The sequence below is a fragment of the Oncorhynchus gorbuscha genome, unplaced genomic scaffold (assembly GCF_021184085.1).
Source record: "Oncorhynchus gorbuscha isolate QuinsamMale2020 ecotype Even-year unplaced genomic scaffold, OgorEven_v1.0 Un_scaffold_167:::fragment_2:::debris, whole genome shotgun sequence".
Classification (NCBI taxonomy): domain Eukaryota; kingdom Metazoa; phylum Chordata; class Actinopteri; order Salmoniformes; family Salmonidae; genus Oncorhynchus; species Oncorhynchus gorbuscha.
This window is the reverse complement of record NW_025744845.1, coordinates 26,816-46,591: the sequence shown is the minus strand read 5'-3', so window position 1 is coordinate 46,591 and position 19,776 is coordinate 26,816. Positions and strand designations below refer to the sequence as shown.

The following is a 19,776-nucleotide window of genomic DNA, read 5'->3' as shown; positions in this document are numbered from 1 at the left end:
CATCTGGTTGAGCGTTTTCTTGTTTGCTTATGCTGGAATAGAGCTCATTCAATGCTGTCTGTGTGCCAGCCTCTGACAGTGGTGGTATGTAAACAGCTACGAAAAATACAGATGAAAACTTTCTAGGCAGATAGTGTGTTCTACAGCTAATCATTAGATACTCTAGTTCAGGTGAGCAATAGCTCGAGACTTCCTTAGATATCGTGCACCAGCTGTTATTTACAAAAATACATAGTCCGTCGCCTCGTTTTACCAGACGCCGCTGTTCTATCATGCCGGTGTCGTCGTTCAGCCACTACTCTGTGAAGCATAAGATATTACAGTTTTGAATGTCTCGTTGGTAATTTAATCTTCCGCGTAGGTCATCTATTTTATTGTCCATAGATTGCACGTTTGCCAGCAGAATGGAGGAATTGGGGGTACTGTTCGCTCATTAGCTAGCATTTTTTAAATTAGAGTCTCTGGTATTATGCTGGTGTACATCTCTAACAAATGAAGTATAGTTGGATAGGTACCTAGTGGCTGAGTTATGTGGATTCTGTTTGGGACTGGTGATGAACCATGATGTGGAGGCATAATAAAAGTGACACTGGACTAGCGCACTAGCCAGAGTCTTTAGGGTATCTATAAATAAGTTTCCATCCAATTGGCGACAGATTTCCATGTGAATATACTAAAATCTGTATAAAAACAATATGTACATTTTCCTATCGGATTTCTGTTTCCATCAATGACGACAGACAGCGCATCTCAATATCAAAAGTTGAATGTTGTGGTTACTTGAAAACAATGCAATTATTCATTGTGGTGTTGTAGGTTAGTCTATGTAGGATAATTTTGTATTGTCCCTAAACAAGATCCATAGGGGAGCTTTTTGAGCTGCGTGTCTCATGTCTTCACTGTTCTCTCATGAGCATTGATGCACCTGGCCTCTCCACTGCCTATCAGCTATTCCTATTTGTTCTTGTGGATTCATATTGAAAATTGATGCAGCTTTGAATGGTTTTATGTGTGATATGATTGCTACCTATTGCAGATCTGTACAAACGATCCACCTATTACTATGAATGGTGGATAGAGAGTAAGACAAGACAGTCAGACTGGTAGACTATAGTGGTATAGTAAAAGTTAGCTTGATATAGTGGAGGTGCATGCAAGCAGATGAGGAAATGTGGCTAGGATGGATGACATTATACAATAAAACCTGCAAAAGAGCCAATGCAAACCAGGAAAAGAAACACACAACCCTCCTCTGTGGCCAATTTGTTTATAAACACAACCCTCCCCTATTTTGGAAGTTTGAACTTTCCCTTAGAGCTGTCAAATCCACAAGCAGTTCGTGGCATTATACCTAAAGCAGACATATCCATTGGCTGCACTGTCGCATTAATATAAATCCCATACAGCCTCGCTTACAAATTCAAACACTGGAATGTAATCTCCACTCGATGGAAATGATATAAATCCTCATTTCGTTTAATGATTTTTCATTTTGAGCGTCATTATTTCTATATAGCCGACACTTTCTCGTTCTGAACTTCTAACGCCAGCGGGGCGGGTGTGGCTTCGTGACAGCGCGCAGGAGGCTGCTATCCAATTTGACAGCTCCAACCCAGTTCCACCTCCACCACTGCCTAAACATCAGCTATAATGCGGGTGTCAGCTATCGCTAGTTAACGCATGATCTGATTTAAACTAGGCCTTAGTTTAGGAGATACCCTGCCAACCTGGTGAGCTTCCCCCTTTGTCTTAAAGTGTAAGTCACTTTTGGGTTTAATAACCTGTACAACTCTTCACTAAACACCCGTGGTCTGAAATAGCAGGGCCCTCTGCTATTCGCAGCTGAATTTCCCCAACTCTTGTTTGGTTCCCCTGCCTATCACATATGGTCTAAGAACAATTTATATGAATTTGTTATTTTCCAAGATTAAAATCAGTCTCTTGAATAAAAATATCTGGCTAGCTATAATTACATTTCCCCTTCAACTGTGGCTGCTGTGTCAACAACCGCGGGCTTTTCTGTTCCTATTGTCATACAATGGATGTTTTTCCACTCGCTACCTCTGCAAACCCATTCAAACGTGAGGCCTTCAATTATCCGTCTAGTCTACTACCTATGGACATTCTTTAGAGCGACCGTGACTATGTTCAGTTATTTGGAGCACATAGGAACATTTCAAACGATGTCGTTGTAGCCATTATATTCATATACCATCATTTCAAAACATTATGAATAGAGCAGATATTGTTTTGGGTAACTCAATTATAATACATCGAAAATTATTCTATGGGCCTCTGTCCATCATTCTCAATGTGGCAACTACTCTGAACGCTTCGGGTAAGTGGTGGGTTGTTTGTGGTCATATGGCGCCATCTGTCAGCAAAATGTTAACATTACACATGTTTTTTATTTAACTAGGCAAGTCAGTTAAAGAGCAAATTCTTATTTACAATGACGGCCTACCCAGACCAAAACAGGACGATGCTGGGACAACTGTGCACCGTCCTATGGGACTCCCAATCACGGGCGGATGTGATTACAGCCTGGAATCGAACCAGGGACTGTAGTGACGCCCCTTACACTAAGATGCAGGGCCTTATCCTCTTCTCTACTATTAACCAGTTATACAGAATCTTTCAGATGTTTTTTTTTATAAAAAAAGAAAGTAACAGCTACAGTGAACAAAACGGAATTATTCGAAAGATTTCACATTGCCATTCATTACACAGGTACTGAGTACTACTGTAGAGTTACATGAAGCATGAGTCCTGACTTTCTAGTTACTAAGTCCATCTCAGCAATGACCATTTAAACCAAGGATTACTAGCAGTCAAATCCTTGCATCCTCCTCGATTCCTCACCTCTCTTCAAAGTGCATGGAAGTAGATGATCCAAGGTCTCTCCTCTAATGAGCTTTGAGAGGAATTTAGGAAAAAAAGAAGCAAGGATTTCACTGTTAGCAACATTTAGACAGCCCTTTTTCCAGTGGCAGCATCAATGCAAAGGCATACAATTGAACCGTTCCCAAATGTCCACTTTTATTAAAAGTCATAAAAGATTACACAACAAACAAACGGTGGAACAGTTTAGTAGCTCTTGGTGGTCTCGTATGATTCGGGGAAGGGGACAGACATGTGGCCAGAGCCCATGACCAGGGGCAGGATCCCAGCGTTGGGCACCACGTTCCAGGACAGTGTCAGGGTGATGTTTTTGTTCGCCCTGGTGGAGAGATCATCACACAAAGGCCTTAAACATCGTAGAACATTCCACCAGAATTTCAATTCAAAAGACTGGAGACAAGTGGGAGAGGTGCCAAAAATGGTCCTATACTGCCCTCTGCTGCATACAAAGGGTGTAACTATTCAACATAATGTAGGACTAAAGGGAAATCAGATGAAATTGTACTTGTCAGATAGTTTACAGCATGTTTAAAAGGTGTATCAAAATGATTATGTCAATGTGCCTTTTATACCTGCTGTAAACTGTATGTGACAAACTATTTGATTTGATTCAATAAAATGGCATCTAGAGCGATTCCACACCAATCAAAAACATGATTTGACATCATTAGGTTACTGGCAGCAGAATAAAAGTGAGAGGGTGAACAGAGGGAGCTTACCGAAGACCGTTTCCGTCATCGAAGAAGAAGTACTTGGACTTCATGTCTCTGAGGTTGAGCTTGGTGCTCTCTCCTCTCAGCACGATCTTATCCCACAGAACCACCTGGTTCAGGGCCTGGAAGAAAGCACAACACGTCGCAGTTAAATATCACCAGTTGGCAGCCATGCATGTCACCTTCCTAGGTGGCCTGATCCCAGATCTGTATCTAATCTAATTGTATTTGTCACATGAGCAGAATACAACAGACTTCACTGTGAAATGCTTTACTTTACGAGCCCTTTCCCAACAATGCAGCGTTAAAAAGCAAGAAACATTTACTAAAAATAAACACGGAAATAGTAACACAGTTAAATAACAACGAGACTATATACAAGGTGTACCGGTACGGAGTCAATGTCAATGTGACAATCAGGATAGATAATAAACAGAGTAGCAGCAGTGTGTGTGAACGTGTGTCTATGTGTGTGTGGCGTCAATATGCATGTGTGTGTGTGTGTGTGGGTAGAGTCCAGTAAGTGTGCATAGAGCTGGTGCAAGAGTAAGTGCAAAAAATAAATAAATCTATATTTTAAAAAAGTGTCAACACAAATAGTCCAGCAGTCTGCGGTAGCAGAGAGAACAGTCCATGACTAGGGTGGCTGGAGTCGGACCATTTTTAGGGCATTTTTTTTTCTCCGCTTACACCTCCTGGTATAAAGGTCCTTGATGGCAGGGAGCATGGCCCCAGTGATGTACTGGGCCAGACACGCTACCCTCTGTATCGTCTTACGGTGGGGTTGTCAAGCAATTGCCATACTAAGCAGTTGCCATACCAAGCGGTGATGCAGCCAGTCGAGATGCTCTCAATGGTGCAGCTGTAGAACTTTTTGAGGATCTGAGGAACCATGCCAAATCTTTTCAGCCTCCTGAGGGGGGGAGAGGCGTTGTCGTGCTCTCTTCACGACTGTGTATCAAATTCCTATAGTCATAGTTTACATAGGACTATACAGCACAGACAGACCTGAGACCAACCCAGGCTACTTCTTAGGATACACCATTTATAAAAAGTCACCCATCAAACCATATTGCCTTCTTGGCTCCCACCAATTAAATGTGTGTGATCTGTAGAAGAACCAATGTGGCAACAGCGTGTGGTAACCAGCCTACCCAAGCCAAGAGGAGGAAGGTGTGATAATGACCCTACACCATAAAGGAAAGAGGTCAGTTCTTACATTGCTCCTGGTGGTGTAGAAGTATGACTATTCTGCTGCAATTCTATATATAGGGTCATGAACCTATAGAAGGTCATCCCTTCAGATTGGCTTTCATCAAGTATAATTTGTGTGATCTGTTGTTGTGGCAACTACCAAAGCAAGCCAAGAAGAACGTAACATAATGATAATTGATAGATCAACAGGAAAGAGAACAGGGGGTCTGGGTTGTATATATCACGCCGATTTTGCAACAGAAACCGTTTAGTCGAAACGGAAAACATATCGCAATGAAAATTACAGTTGGAAGAGTGCCTTGGTCCTTCTTTCTATTAGGTCATTTCAGGTAGGTACCTCCCCGCTTGGTTCTTAAATGGTCAACCGTTCCCGTTGCAAGACGTAATGTATACATACACCCGTTGTAAGACACTTACATTGCTCTTGGTGGCGTACTCGGCAGACAAGTAGAGGAAGAGCTGCTTGACGTTCCAGTCAAATATGGGCTTTATGTCAGCAGAGAGGTCAAAGGTGATGAACCCCAGGTCACTTCTCTCCCTGGGTCCTGTGAAGTCATCCACATTTTTCCTGTCAAATGGTAAAGGCCGACTTAGTTGTGTGCAGTGCATTGCATCCTAGAATTATGCCAAGACATTTCTTTCACCACGTGGAACAATAAGCTGTAAAAAAAATAATGTTTTTTGTCTTGGCTACACCATAGATATTAGTAGGCTACATTTACTTTATGGTTTCTGGCTGTACATTTAGGCAATGTTCTCTAGCTACACTTTGCACTGTATGGCTTGGTACAGCTACTTGAATGGCATACCACAGTTCAGAGGGCAACAGCCAACTACCTACAATTCTACACATTTTGCCATGTGGTAAAAGGAAATGTGCAGTTTTCTAGTTAATCTCATGCTATTGTACATATGCCATGAGCCTGAGAGACAATGTTGCTGTTTAAAAGTAATGTCCTGCAAATCTACACGTAGCCACAGGGCAGAGAGATAAAATTGCAGTTTTATAGCTGATCTCATGGTATTCTACACATGTTGCCATGATACTGAGAGAACATTTTGCAGTTTTGCAGCTAATTTCCTGAAATTCAAAAAAACAAATTGTGCCATGGCTCATGATCTGTTCATATGCTAATGGGGGGGTTGTAACTAGGCAAGTCAGTTAGTAACAAGTTCTTATTTACAGTAAGGTCGGAAACATTTGATCTGCTGGCAGCTAGGTTACAGTTTGACAAAATATACCGCGCTGACGTGCTGTTCAACTATTGGTTACAATGTTGCAAGCAGCAGCAGCTGGCATCCGGTCTGGCTGGCAGGCTACATTGAAAAACAACGGTTGTTCATTGCTCAGGCAGTTTACTACACTGGTGTCTGTTAGATTGATTGGCGTCAATATTGCCATATGGATTCATTGATCACCTCGAGCTAGAATTAGTTAGCACCATTGTAAACACGCATACACCGAGCTAGCTATGTAGCCAATTGAGACCAATAACTGTTTATACGAATACAAATGTGATAGATCACGGAGTGAAATATATCTAAACCAAAACAAAGCATGTTCACTGGAGTTTAATAATAATAACTAGTCATCACTCACAGCATTACTCTCGAGACGTGGATATCCACCGGCACCCTCCGGTCTTTGAACGCCGTCGTGATAAAACAGCCAAACGTCAAAGCTGCCATCACGCTGAGCGAAAAGGCGAAGAGGGAATTTGCCCTCGACAACACTGTATTCATTTTGAAATACAATTATATTACAGTTTCATATACAACGATGCGGAACACTTCTAGCTGCAAAAGCAGGAAGTGTAGTTTGACACAACGAAATACGAAACAGGATGGTTCATCCGTAATCGATGGAACATTAAAGTGAAACATTGCCCCCATGTGTTAGGGAGGCGAACTACAGTTCACACGACCAGTAATGGCTAAGGAATTTCATGACAGTAGACAATTGACTGGATAATATAATTTTGAAGTAAAAGTACATGAGCCAAGATAATGTTAAACCTCAAGAGAAGAAATGTTCAACACATATTTTTGAACCTTTCTCAAGCATCACAACAAAATCGAACAAACCACAGGTCAACTAAGATTAAGGCCTGGGTTAGTTTTTTGTAACCACAGGTCACAGTCACAAAGGCCCTGGCTATAGCTGTACTGTATTCCCTGCGCTAGGACTGCTGGCAGAGTCTAAATGGCCCTAGGCCTGTATCCACAAAGCGTCTTAGAGTAGGAGTGCTGATAGTGCTGATCTAGGTTCAGTGTTGCATTTTAGATCATAATGAATAAGAATACATGGATAGAAGGGGTCTAAGCCTAGATCTCCACTCCTACTCTGAGACACTGTATGACTATGGGCCCCAGTTGTCACACAGGCAGGCAGGCAGTGCTACAATACAGCTGCTCTCTCCAGCTTATCCTATCTGGTCTGGACCCAGCTGCTGAGGGGAATGTCTGTGTCACTCTGGGCTGGCATATGACCCAGTACCAGAGTCAACACAACACAGATAGCCAGGCCCCCCATTTAAATTTCCAAAACATTAGCAGCCAGCCATCGACAGCCAGGCAAGACATAAGCAAAGCTAGACAAGCAAGGAAGCAATGACTGCAAATGTGGATAGCCAGTCCTTTGGCACAGTACACTACTCCAATGTCTACCTCTCCATATTCGCTCTGTTTTGCATCAAGCTCTTTGTCAAGATCAGCCTGAATATTCTCACCCACTTCTATGTGGTGAAGGGGAATCGGAAGGAGGCTGCCCGCATTGCAGAAGAGTTTTATGATTTTGGACAAGGGCACAGTAAGTTTCCGTGAAAGGCAACAGACTATTATTCTATAGTAGAGGGTCATACACACACTTTCTACAGTAACGTGTGTGTATTAGAGTATTCCAGCTTTCTAAAAGCTCTGTGTTTGTAACATGCCAGGCCAACTGTATCCAGTCTGCCCAGGAACTACTCAGCCTATCGTTGTGGCCCAGGGACATTAGGAACACTTAGATACATTGTGTATTAGATATACTTTCTTCTTGATGTCTTTCAATGCTCTCTTCTTGCTGAGGTACTGGGGCAAAGCACTGCATTGTAACAACCGCACCTGGGATGAGGGGAAAGACCCAGAACCTTTGGCATCATGACGACACGTTGGGTTGGCATGACAGAAGTCTCTGATTCAATATTTCTTCCATTCCACGCACTGCAATCATCAAGTGATCTGATGGGATGACACAGGGAATGCACATTTTTGAGACTATGTCAAATTAATATATTCAATCCAGAGGTTTGCAGCTGTACATGTTTGTATAATTGCGCGTGCCCCTTGGATGGGGGTCATACCTAGGAACTGTGCCCTTATTAAAATGCCACACAATTCATAGACAGATTATATCGAAGCTGAGACTTGGCAGTTACAGCCTATTGTCATACTCCACCTAGGTTACGCAAAGCGACCGTCAGCCAGAAATGTTTTGAGCTGAACAGAAGCATGTTAGAGAGAGGTTAGAGAGGCTCTAGCTTTCCATCCCCAAGTACAACTAGTTTAACTAGTCCATTTGATTTGATAACCTGTAGTAGGGCTGTTCAATTATGGCTCTGGAGAGGAAAAATACTTATTAACTAGTTATTAAAATTAGCTTATTAATCAAAGACTATTTCAGACCAGGGACATCAGGTATGTAAACTCTCTGGTCAATCAATGATCGATCAATGAATTAACTACCAAAGAAAACCTGCATTATGTCCGTCCCTGAATTATTACCTGACAATTATGACCTTATAATGTGACCAATGAGGTTATAAACAGCATGTGGGTTTTTCACTTGAATATTGCAATCAAATGATTGTTACACAAGCAACTAGGCATACTCAAAATAGCAAATACTATATTCAACTCAAAGGTCAAACTTTAGTATTTTCAAACCATACATAATGAATCCTTAATGAACAGAACGGTTCCTAACCCTGAGACCAGCGGGGGTAAAGGCAGTTCTGGTCCTTCTCTGCCTGTTCATGTTATTGTGGCGCTTGTCCTTGGCAGTGAAACGACAACAAGCCGAGCAACCAATCAGAGAGCAGGTTTTAGACTGGATCATGGTGCACTGTGGTGCGGGGACTGATAGCTGATGTAAACATGCCTGAAGTTCCGTCTGCAGAGAGCTCGAGCGAGCAGCAGCCAGAAAACACGTCGAGGAAAAGAACGTTAGAGAACACAGATGATTACACCGCAAAAAAGAAACCACGCTGTTGGGGTATTTTAACTAGCCAAGGTCAGTAGCGTTTTACGCACACACAATTGCGTATTTGCGCACTGGGTGAGTGCGTCTCGGACTGTCACAGTGCAATGTTATTATAGGACTCCTGTGCTGTTCGTGTCGGAGTTTATTTGAGGTAGAGAGAGGGGTTGACATAGAAATGTTTCGTGAAAAAGGCACCTGTTCTGGAACATTCCTATAGGACCAGCTTATTTAGGACTCTGTTATAACATGTGAAATGAAGCAAATTAATCAAACAAACGCCTTGGACACATCTGGTCAAATGGGTCCCTAGAGCAGTCGAGTGCTTATCCTACTGATGTGGATACAGATCCATACATCTTACATCATAACACAAATGCTTTTTAAATCGTATTTAACACATACTTTATTAGTATTATTACTGGGCCTATGTGTAGTAGTAGGCCTTAGGGTATGTGTTTATTAAAGTTTAATAATGACTGGCCTACAACAGCTGAAGCTACCATGTACTCTCATGACTCTCACACAAGACAATAAGAGTATGACCTTTGAACTGGACTAAGCAGCAGCTTCAGACAATTAAACCTGTTTGTATCTCTTTATCAGCTGTATCCAATCTAAACTGTAGCTGGGTCACATTATGGTTGTAACTGCTTGATTACTAGTTGACTTTGACATCCAAATGTTTTAAATGCAATAGTTTGTTATTTAAGCAGAGTAAATAAACTGAAATACAGATTGCAGATATTATAGCCATTTCTGCTTCCTCCTGTTATTGCTTAGTGTGGCAAAGGGGAGCCTTAACGAAAGCAAAAGTCACATGTTCAGTGCACTGTTGCAATATTCATGAGAGCTACCATTTTACCCTGCTAGAATAGAGACACCATGTGCTGTTCGAATGAGCATAATGGGCTTCAGCCGCACCAGGCAACCAGCTATAGAGGATCTGGACTGTGGGAAATGTTGGCTGGGTTCCTGGAGAAAGGAGAGAAAATAGAGAGAGGGGGATTCCAGGTTGCTGTTGTGACTGGAATTAACTACTTACTGTGGCTCTAACATGTGCTTCCTAAGAATAGCTTCCAAACTCTAATTATCTCTTCAACAGTGGTGGTCCTCAGTGGCACCTGTTGTTATGCTATGTATACCTTGAAAGAGGGGTCTCTGTTATTGTCCTTTCCCCCAAAAAATATCTATCAAAATGAATGTCAACAACAACAACAACAAAAAACAAAGATACAGTATTTTAGTTGTCCTATTCATCATAAAAGATAGTAGCAACAACAGGCCATTTCGGTGTACTACATGAGCTAGTCAGGTGATGCAGATGCCCTTCCAAAGATGGCCGACACAGTCACAGCTCTGCCTGTGTGAATCCATGCAATGACAAAAAGTCCCTTCAGTACAGTAACAGTACAGTAGGTGACAGGCGCCCTCTTCTCCAACAGGCAGCAACATGGGTATGTAGTATTGAATATTGCACTGCATTGCTGTGTGATGTTTATTTTATTTTTATTTTTTTATTTCACCTTTATTTAACCAGGTAGGCTAGTTGAGAGCAAGGTATCATTTGCAACTGCGACCTGGCCAAGATAAAGCAAAGCAGTTCGACACATACAACAACACAGAGTTACACATGGAATTAACAAACATACAATCAATAATACAGTAGAAAAATCTATATACAGCATGTGCAAATGAGGTAGGATAGAGAGGTAAGACAATAAATAGCGAAATAATTACAATATAGCAATTAAACACTGGAATGGTAGAATGTGCAGAAGATGAATGTGCAAGTAGAGATACTGGTATGCAAAGTAGCAAGATAAATACATAAATACAGTATAGGGATGAGGTATATTGGATGGGCTATTTACAGATGAGCTATGTACAGGTGCAGTGATCTGTGAGCTGCTCTGACAGCTGGTGCTTAAAGCTAGTGAGGGAGGTAAGAGTTTCTAGCTTCAGTGATTTTTGCAGTTCGTTCCAGTCCTTGGCAGCAGAGAACTGGAAGGATAGGTGTCCGAAGAAAGAATTGGCTTTGGGGTGACCAGTGAGATATACATTACATTTACATTACATTTAAGTCATTTAGCAGACGCTCTTATCCAGAGCGACTTACAAATTGATATACCTGCTGGAGCATGTGTTGCGGGTGGGTGCTGTTATGGTGACCAGTGAGCTGAGATAAGGCGGGGCTTTACCTAGCAGACACTTGTAGATGACCTAGAGCCAGTGGGTTTGGCGACGAGTATGAAGCGAGGGCCAACCAACGAGAGCGTACAGGTCGCAATGGTGGGTAGTGTATGAGGCTTTGGTGACAAAACGGATGGCACTGTGGTAGACTGCATACAATTTGTTGAGTAGAGTGTTGGAAGCTATTTTGTAAATGACATCGCCGAAGTCGAGGATCGGTAGGATAGTCAGTTTTACGAGGGTATGTTTGGCAGCATGAGTGAAGGATGCTTTGTTGCGAAATAGGAAGCCGATTCTAGATTTAATTTTGGATTGGAAATGTATAATGTGAGTCTGGAAGAAGAGTTTACAGTCTAACCAGACACCTAGGTATATGTAGTTGTCCACATATTCTAAGTCAGAACCGTCCAGAGTAGTGATGCTGGACGGGCGGGCAGGTGCGGGCAGCGATCGGTCGAAGAGCATGCATTTAGTTTTACCTGCATTTAAGAGCAGTTGGAGGCCACAGAAGGAGAGTTGTATGGCATTGAAGCTCGTTTGGAGGTTTGTTAACACAGTGTCCAAAGAAGGGCCAGAGGTACAGAATGGTGTTGTCTGCGTAGAGGTGAATCAAAGAATCACCAGCAGTAAGATCGACATCATTGATGTATACAGAGAAGAGAGTCTGCCCGAGAATTGAACCCTGTGGCACCCCCATAGAGACTGCCAGAGGTCCGGACAACAGGCCCTCCGATGTGGAAGTATTGCTGACATTTTGTTATACTCAAGGCTCCCTCATAAAAGAGACTCATATCTCAATAGGGTTTCACCTGAATAAAGGATTAATAAAATCATTAAATCAAAAAACTCCTAAATATTGTTCTCTGACGTGAATGGTAGTGTTGTTGGGTGTGTAGGGAGAGACTGAGCTATGCCTGCCAGATGTACAAGGCTATGCCTGTCGGTTGTACAAGGCTATGCCTACCAGATGTACAAGGCTATGCCTGCCGGTTGTACAAGGCTATGCCTGCCAGATGTACAAGGCTATGCCTGCCGATTGTACAAGGCTATGCCTGCCAGATGTACAAGGCTATGCCTGCCAGATGTCCAAGGCTATGCCTGCTGGTTGTACAAGGCTATGCCTGCCGGTTGTACAAGGCTATGCCTGCCAGATGTACAAGGCTATGCCTGCCGATTGTACAAGGCTATGCCTGCCTGATGTACAAGGCTATGCCTGCCAGATGTCCAAGGCTATGCCTGCTGGTTGTACAAGGCTATGCCTGCCGGTTGTACAAGGCTATGCCTGCGGGTTGTACAAGGCTATGCCTGCCAGATGTATATGCCTGCTGGTCATACAAGGCTATGCCTGCTGGTTGTACAAGGCTATGCCTGCTGGTTGTACAAGGCTATGCCTGCCAGATGTACAAGGCTATGCCTGCCGGTTGTACAAGGCTATGCCTGCCAGATGTACAAGGCTATGCCTGCCGATTGTACAAGGCTATGCCTGCCAGATGTACAAGGCTATGCCTGCCAGATGTCCAAGGCTATGCCTGCTGGTTGTACAAGGCTATGCCTGCCGGTTGTACAAGGCTATGCCTGCGGGTTGTACAAGGCTATGCCTGCCAGATGTACAAGGCTATGCCTGCCGGTTGTACAAGGCTATGCCTGCCAGATGTACAAGGCTATGCCTGCCGATTGTACAAGGCTATGCCTGCCAGATGTACAAGGCTATGCCTGCCAGATGTCCAAGGCTATGCCTGCTGGTTGTACAAGGCTATGCCTGCCGGTTGTACAAGGCTATGCCTGCGGGTTGTACAAGGCTATGCCTGCCAGATGTATATGCCTGCTGGTCATACAAGGCTATGCCTGCTGGTTGTACAAGGCTATGCCTGCTGGTTGTACAAGGCTATGCCTGCTGGTTGTACAAGGCTATGCCTGCCGGTTGTACAAGGCTATGCCTGCCGGTTGAACAAGGCTATGCCTGCTGGTTGTACAAGGCTATGCCTGCCAGATGTACAAGGCTATGCCTGCCAGTTGTACAAGGCTATGCCTGCCAGATGTACAAGGCTATGCCTGTGGGTTGTACAAGGCTATGCCTGCCAGACGGCCTGCTTGGTTGAGCTACAGTTATATATAGCTCCATCCACACTGTAAGAGAGTGAAAATCTATCTTGCGCTCGGTGATATAAGTGACAGCTGTGACAACTGGGTTTCAATTTTCTGAACATATGAACATGGATAGTGGACTGGTACTACTGGCTTTTGGGAAGTAATTCTAGATTAGGATTACGGTAATGATTGAATACTAAGGATACCGACAGAGAGTGAAGGCTATGATGAATGCTGTCATTGTATCAGACTTGAATGGGAATGTGCTGGTTATATATATTTGTGGGTGTGAGCATGAAGAGCTTGTATGATAGTGAAGGGCTGTCACTGTAAACATATGACTGTAATGTGTGTTGTTTTGGAGAGGCTCAGTGTTTTGTCTGTCCCTCTCCCAGGGTCATGGGCGGACCGGTCCCCTCTCCACGAGGCAGCGTGTCATGGCCGTCTCCTGGCCCTCAGGACCCTACTCTCACAGGTGAGTCACACACAGAGGGGCGGGGCACCACATCGCAAAGATTTCTGGTCAATTGTTTATACAGTGTTAAGACAGAGGGACTTTTTTGACACCTTTATATAAAATAAACTGCTGATGCTTGATAGAGGAATTTCTAAATTCCTTATTGTTTTACAGCCAAAACCAAATTCGCACTCGTTTCTAATTCATTAATGAGGTGTAAGTTCATTAATTATGTATGAAGTAGATCGAGACCAGTCTTAAAAGTCAGGTAAGAGCGTTTAATCCCAGAGAGTACTAAATGCATACACACATTTCCACAGGTTATAAACTGAAAATGACGTCAGCGTTTTCCAAACGTTCTATTTCACAAGCAGAGGGGCCCCCTAGCTCTTGAGCCTTCGCGTTATCAGCACAAAGTCAAGGCCAGTCAGTATAAATCAACATTCTAGACAATCTGGAGATGGCCCGTTCCCACCACCTGGAGATTTGTACAACTGAATGAACTAAGGAACAGACCTTCATTGTTACTAAACTCCTGACTACATTATATACAATTGGGAAAGGGAGCAAGAGAGAAAATTCACATGTACAGTACATTATAGCATTTGGACTAGTCAGTTCTGATTGGAATGTATACATAATTAGTCATTTCAACCATAATTTCCTCTATCATGCTCTGTCTGTACGTCCCAGATAAGATACATATATGTTTGCCATTTTCCCTCGTAGTCAGATCTCCAAACGTTTATTTGGTAGTTCATCTGTAGATGCTCTACAGACTGTCAGTGATATTTCAATTATCTATCTACTAACTTTAGCGCTAATCCTAATCTTAACCCTTATCCTAAACCTAAACTCAACCCTAACCCTAACCCTAGACCTAACCTTAACCCTCACTCTAGAAACTAAAAAGGCTTCTTCGCCGGTTCCCATAGGGTAACCCTTTGGAAAACCCATTTTTGCTTCCAGGTAAAAACCCTTTTGGTTCCAGGTAGAACTTTTTTTTTTACACAAAGGATTCTACATGGAACCCTAAAGAGTTCTACCTGGAACCAAAATGATTTATAGTATGGAGACAGCCTTAGAACCTTTTTGGAACCCTTTTTTCTAAAGAGTGTAACCTGTATTGGAAACCTAACCGTAACCTTAGCAAGCAGCTGCTTCTCAACAGACAGTGTGTTGATAGTATGACCAACTGTAGAGCATTTACACAGAATAACGTGTCGGGAAAGTGAGGCCTGTATAACGAATGCATACATTTCTTGTTGTCATCCCAGGGTTACAACGCAAACATCCCTACCATAGACCATGTGACGCCGTTGCATGAGGCTTGCCTGACAGACCACGCGTCATGCGCCAAGGCGCTTGTCGCAGCTGGTGCCAATGTAAGTCATGACCAAACGGACGCACACACAAACACATCACGCTCCACGTCAGAACGAGACATCATTATGCTGTGGCAGCAACTCCTCTTTTTACATTCCCCTTGACTCGCCTTTGTTGTAACTTTGTTGTAACTTTGTTGTAACTTTGTTGGCAACAACTCCTCTTTTTACATTCCCCTTGACTCGCCTTTGTTGTAACTTTGCTGTAACTTTGTTGGCAGCAACTCCTCTTTTTACATTCCCCTTGACTCGCCTTTGTTGTAACTTTGTTGTAACTTTGTTGTAACTTTGTTGGCAACAACTCCTCTTTTTACATTCCCCTTGACTCGCCTTTGTTGTAACTTTGTTGTAACTTTGTTGGCAGCAACTCCTCTTTTTACATTCCCCTTGACTCGCCTTTGTTGTAACTTTGTTGGCAACAACTCCTCTTTTTACATTCCCCTTGACTCGCCTTTGTTGTAACTTTGTTGTAACTTTGTTGGCAGCAACTCCTCTTTTTACATTCCCCTTGACTCGCCTTTGTTGTAACTTTGTTGGCAACAACTCCTCTTTTTACATTCCCCTTGACTCGCCTTTGTTGTAACTTTGCTGTAACTTTGTTGGCAGCAACTCCTCTTTTTACATTCCCCTTGACTCGCCTTTGTTGTAACTTTGTTGTAACTTTGCTGTAACTTTGTTGGCAGCAACTCCTCTTTTTACATTCCCCTTGACTCGCCTTTGTTGTAACTTTGTTGGCAACAACTCCTCTTTTTACATTCCCCTTGACTCGCCTTTGTTGTAACTTTGTTGTAACTTTGTTGGCAGCAACTCCTCTTTTTACATTCCCCTTGACTCGCCTTTGTTGTAACTTTGTTGGCAACAACTCCTCTTTTTACATTCCCCTTGACTCGCCTTTGTTGTAACTTTGCTGTAACTTTGTTGGCAGCAACTCCTCTTTTTACATTCCCCTTGACTCGCCTTTGTTGTAACTTTGTTGTAACTTTGCTGTAACTTTGTTGGCAGCAACTCCTCTTTTTACATTCCCCTTGACTCGCCTTTGTTGTAACTTTGTTGGCAACAACTCCTCTTTTTACATTCCCCTTGACTCGCCTTTGTTGTAACTTTGCTGTAACTTTGTTGGCAGCAACTCCTCTTTTTACATTCCCCTTGACTCGCCTTTGTTGTAACTTTGTTGTCGGCAACTAATTATTTTACATTCCGATTGACTCGCCTTGGTTGTAACTTTATAACTTATAGGTACACATGGTTTTATGACAATGCTCCATCTATCTGATCAGGTAAATGCCACCACCATTGATGGGGTGACGCCACTGTTCAATGCCTGCTCAGCGGGCAGTGCCACCTGTACAGAGGTACTGCTGGAAAACGGTGCCAAGCCCCAGTCAGAGATGTGCCAGCCCTCGCCCATACACGAAGCCTCCAGCAAAGGTACTGTAGGAGGACTGCCCTTGCAGGATATGTGTGTCATACACATAGCTGTCACTTCACTGTGAGGTGTTGAAGTACTCTGGCTGTAATTTGAGTATGTTTCCCCCCTCTATTCTAAGATGAGAGTACTGAATGCGTTTTCTGAATGAGAGTATCCTGGTAACACAGGGCGTATTGTGTGTAGGCAGAAGTGCTTGTCTGGAGGCGCTGATCACATGGGGAGCAGACGTGGACTATGATATTCCTCACCTAGGAACCCCCCTGTACATCGCCTGCATCTCCTCAGGACTCCAGTGCACACAGAAACTCCTCGAAGGAGGTCAGTAACTAACCAGACACTTTGGTCCTAGCTTCAAATTATCTCTCCAATTGACATCAATGCATTTATTTATTATTTATTTTTTTACGGTTCATCCGTTTGTACTCTTTCCCCTTCTGTATTCTGCATTTAGTGAGGAAAGGTATGTCACGGGACATCGTTTTACCTGACGCAGTACTCACAAACATGAAGCGTGTTCTGTATTCTGCATTTAGTAAGGAAAGGTATGTCACGGGACATCGTTTTACCTGACGCAGTACTCACAAACATGAAGCGTGTTCTGTATTCTGCATTTAGTAAGGAAAGGTATGTCACGGGACATCGTTTTACCTGACGCAGTACTCACAAACATGAAGCGTGTTCTGTATTCTGCATTTAGTAAGGAAAGGTATGTCACGGGACATCGCTTTACCTGACGCAGTACTCACAAACATGAAGCGTGTTCTGTATTCTGCATTTAGTAAGGAAAGGTATGTCACGGGACATCGCTTTACCTGACGCAGTACTCACAAACATGAAGCGTGTTCTGTATTCTGCATTTAGTAAGGAAAGGTATGTCATGGGACATCGTTTTACCTGACGCAGTACTCACAAACATGAAGCGTGTTCAGTAGGGAGAATATATTGAAACTGAGTGAAACGGGAAGGAACTACACAAACGAGTCCCTTCAGATCATAGATTAATGTTTTCTGTTGCAAACCATTTTGCTACAGTGTGACCTACTGAACAAAACCAATGTTGTCTGGTTTGCTCCACAGGGGCCAATGTGCAGAAGGGCAGGTTCCTGGAGAGCCCGCTCCATGCAGCAGCTCAGAAGGACTGTCCTGAGATCATCAATGTGTTGTTAGAGTTTGGAGCGAACATTAACGCTAAAAACCTAGAGCTGAAGAGACCAGTGGAGTCAGCCCCACCTAACAGCTCAGCAGAGGAGACGTTACTGCTGTATGAAGGTAAGATTATGCTCAGTTCACATGGGAATATTAGCCTGATTCCAGATCAGTTTGTACTGTATAACAAACTCATATGTTTGTTTTCATGCCAAACGTGTGGTCTGATCAGAAACCGATACTGAAGTGTCTTGATACTAATTCTGATCTGGGACCAGGTTAGGAAATATCCCCATTCAGCTAGTGGGAAGAAGTTAGAATCCCCTGTAAAACATTGCTATTTGGTTTATAAAAGTGGATGGTATTGAGGCTGTCTTAGATTAATCATATAATCTCTATATCTCTTGCTCTCTCCCTCTTGTTTCTCTCTCTCTCTCTCTCTGCAGCAACACCTCAGTCACTATGTCAACTGTGTCGTCTCAGTGTCAGAGGTTATATGGGTCGATCTCGACTACACCTCATCCCTCAGTTACACCTCCCCAACCCTCTCAAACGCTTCCTCCAGTACAGATAGAACACAACGCTCTCTGTCTGTCTGTCTGTCTGTCTGTCTGTCTGTCTGTCTGTCTGTCTGTCTGTCTGTCTGTCTGTCTGTCTGTCTGTCTGTCTGTCTGTCTGTCTGTCTGTCTGTCTGTCTGTCTGTCTGTCTGTCTGTCTGTCTGTCTGTCTGTCTGTCTGTCTGTCTGTCTGTCTGTCTGTCTGTCTGTCTGTCTGTCTGTCTGTCTGTCTGTCTGTTGCTCTCTCCCTTCCCCTCTATGTTTCTCTCTGTCTTCCTCTTTCTCTCTCTTTCTAAATGAGAGAGCATCATCATAATAGAGGATATCATTTCTCCCACCCTCTCTCTTTCTCTTTCTAAATGAGAGAGCATCGTCATAATAGAGGATATTATTTCTCCCACCCTCTCTCTTTCTCTTTCTAAATGAGAGAGCATCGTCATAATAGAGGATATTATTTCTCCCACCCTCTCTCTTTCTCTTTCTAAATGAGAGAGCATCGTCATAATAGAGGATATTATTTCTCCCACCCTCTCTCTTTCTCTTTCTAAATGAGAGAGCATCGTCATAATAGAGGCTATTATTTCTCCCACCATCTCTCTTTCTCTTTCTAAATGAGAGAGCATCGTCATAATAGAGGATATTATTTCTCCCACCCTCTCTCTTTCTCTTTCTAAATGAGAGAGCATCGTCATAATAGAGGATATTATTTCTCCCACCCTCTCTCTTTCTCTTTCTAAATGAGAGAGCATCGTCATAATAGAGGATATTATTTCTCCCACCCTCTCTCTTTCTCTTTCTAAATGAGAGAGCATCGTCATAATAGAGGCTATTATTTCTCCCACCATCTCTCTTTCTCTCTGTTTCTCTCTCCGTCCATCTTTATCATCAAGGGAATGTTTTATTACTCACTGAACCTTGTTTCTTTTTAACCCAGAACCTCAAATGCACCGAGTCTCTCCCATTCACTGACATCTGTTTCCACTCTTTCTCTGAAGCACCTACGTACAAGGTCATGTAAATATGTATATTCTGTTACATTGACCAAAACAACAACTCTTATGCTAATCAGATTTCCTGTGAATAATATTGCATTTCAATTATTTTCTTATATAATATTAGCCAACTAATATATTAACGTGACCCGTATATGCATAACTCACTGAAAAATGTACAGTATTTTGCCAAAACTCATTTCACATACCTCTCACCTGTTTCACTCTAATAAATAAGAATGTTATTCCATGATGTGGTTGTCTTGGAGATTATATTTCTGGCATGTTCCGGCTGTGGTTTAGTTCAGTCGTTTTTCAATCTATTTAGAAGATCCTTTTCCATGAATTAAAACTCAAATATATCCTGCTCACAAATGTTACATGTTTACATTGGTATCGTCTTCATGGTACAAAAACTAACATTTTGATATTTTCATGAACACATTTTATAAACTGCAAT

General features: G+C 42.8%; 2 protein-coding genes across 3 annotated transcripts; one reads left to right on the top strand and one right to left on the bottom strand.

Annotated features, from left to right (window-relative positions):
- Nucleotides 1-3,017: 3,017 nt before the first annotated feature.
- Nucleotides 3,018-6,657, bottom strand: spcs3 (signal peptidase complex subunit 3). Its single transcript, XM_046332530.1, has 4 exons — nt 6,430-6,657; nt 5,247-5,397; nt 3,621-3,736; nt 3,018-3,220 (listed from the first exon to the last, which is right to left on the bottom strand). Exons 1-4 carry the CDS (start codon nt 6,570-6,572, stop codon nt 3,088-3,090), a joined length of 543 nt encoding a protein of 180 aa, XP_046188486.1. The 5' UTR covers nt 6,573-6,657; the 3' UTR covers nt 3,018-3,087.
- Nucleotides 6,658-7,404: 747 nt separating this feature from the next.
- LOC124017139 (ankyrin repeat and SOCS box protein 5-like) lies at nt 7,405-18,475 on the top strand. 2 transcript variants are annotated; one of them, XM_046332534.1, is made up of 7 exons: nt 7,405-7,638; nt 13,746-13,825; nt 15,085-15,192; nt 16,470-16,620; nt 16,805-16,939; nt 17,699-17,890; nt 18,214-18,475. In XM_046332534.1, exons 1-7 carry the CDS (start codon nt 7,440-7,442, stop codon nt 18,339-18,341), a joined length of 993 nt encoding a protein of 330 aa, XP_046188490.1. In that variant the 5' UTR covers nt 7,405-7,439; the 3' UTR covers nt 18,342-18,475. The 2 variants fall into 2 exon arrangements, with proteins under 2 accessions (XP_046188490.1, XP_046188491.1); XM_046332535.1 differs by lacking the exon at nt 7,405-7,638 and adding an exon at nt 8,911-9,102.
- The last annotated feature ends 1,301 nt before the right edge of the window (nt 18,476-19,776 follow it).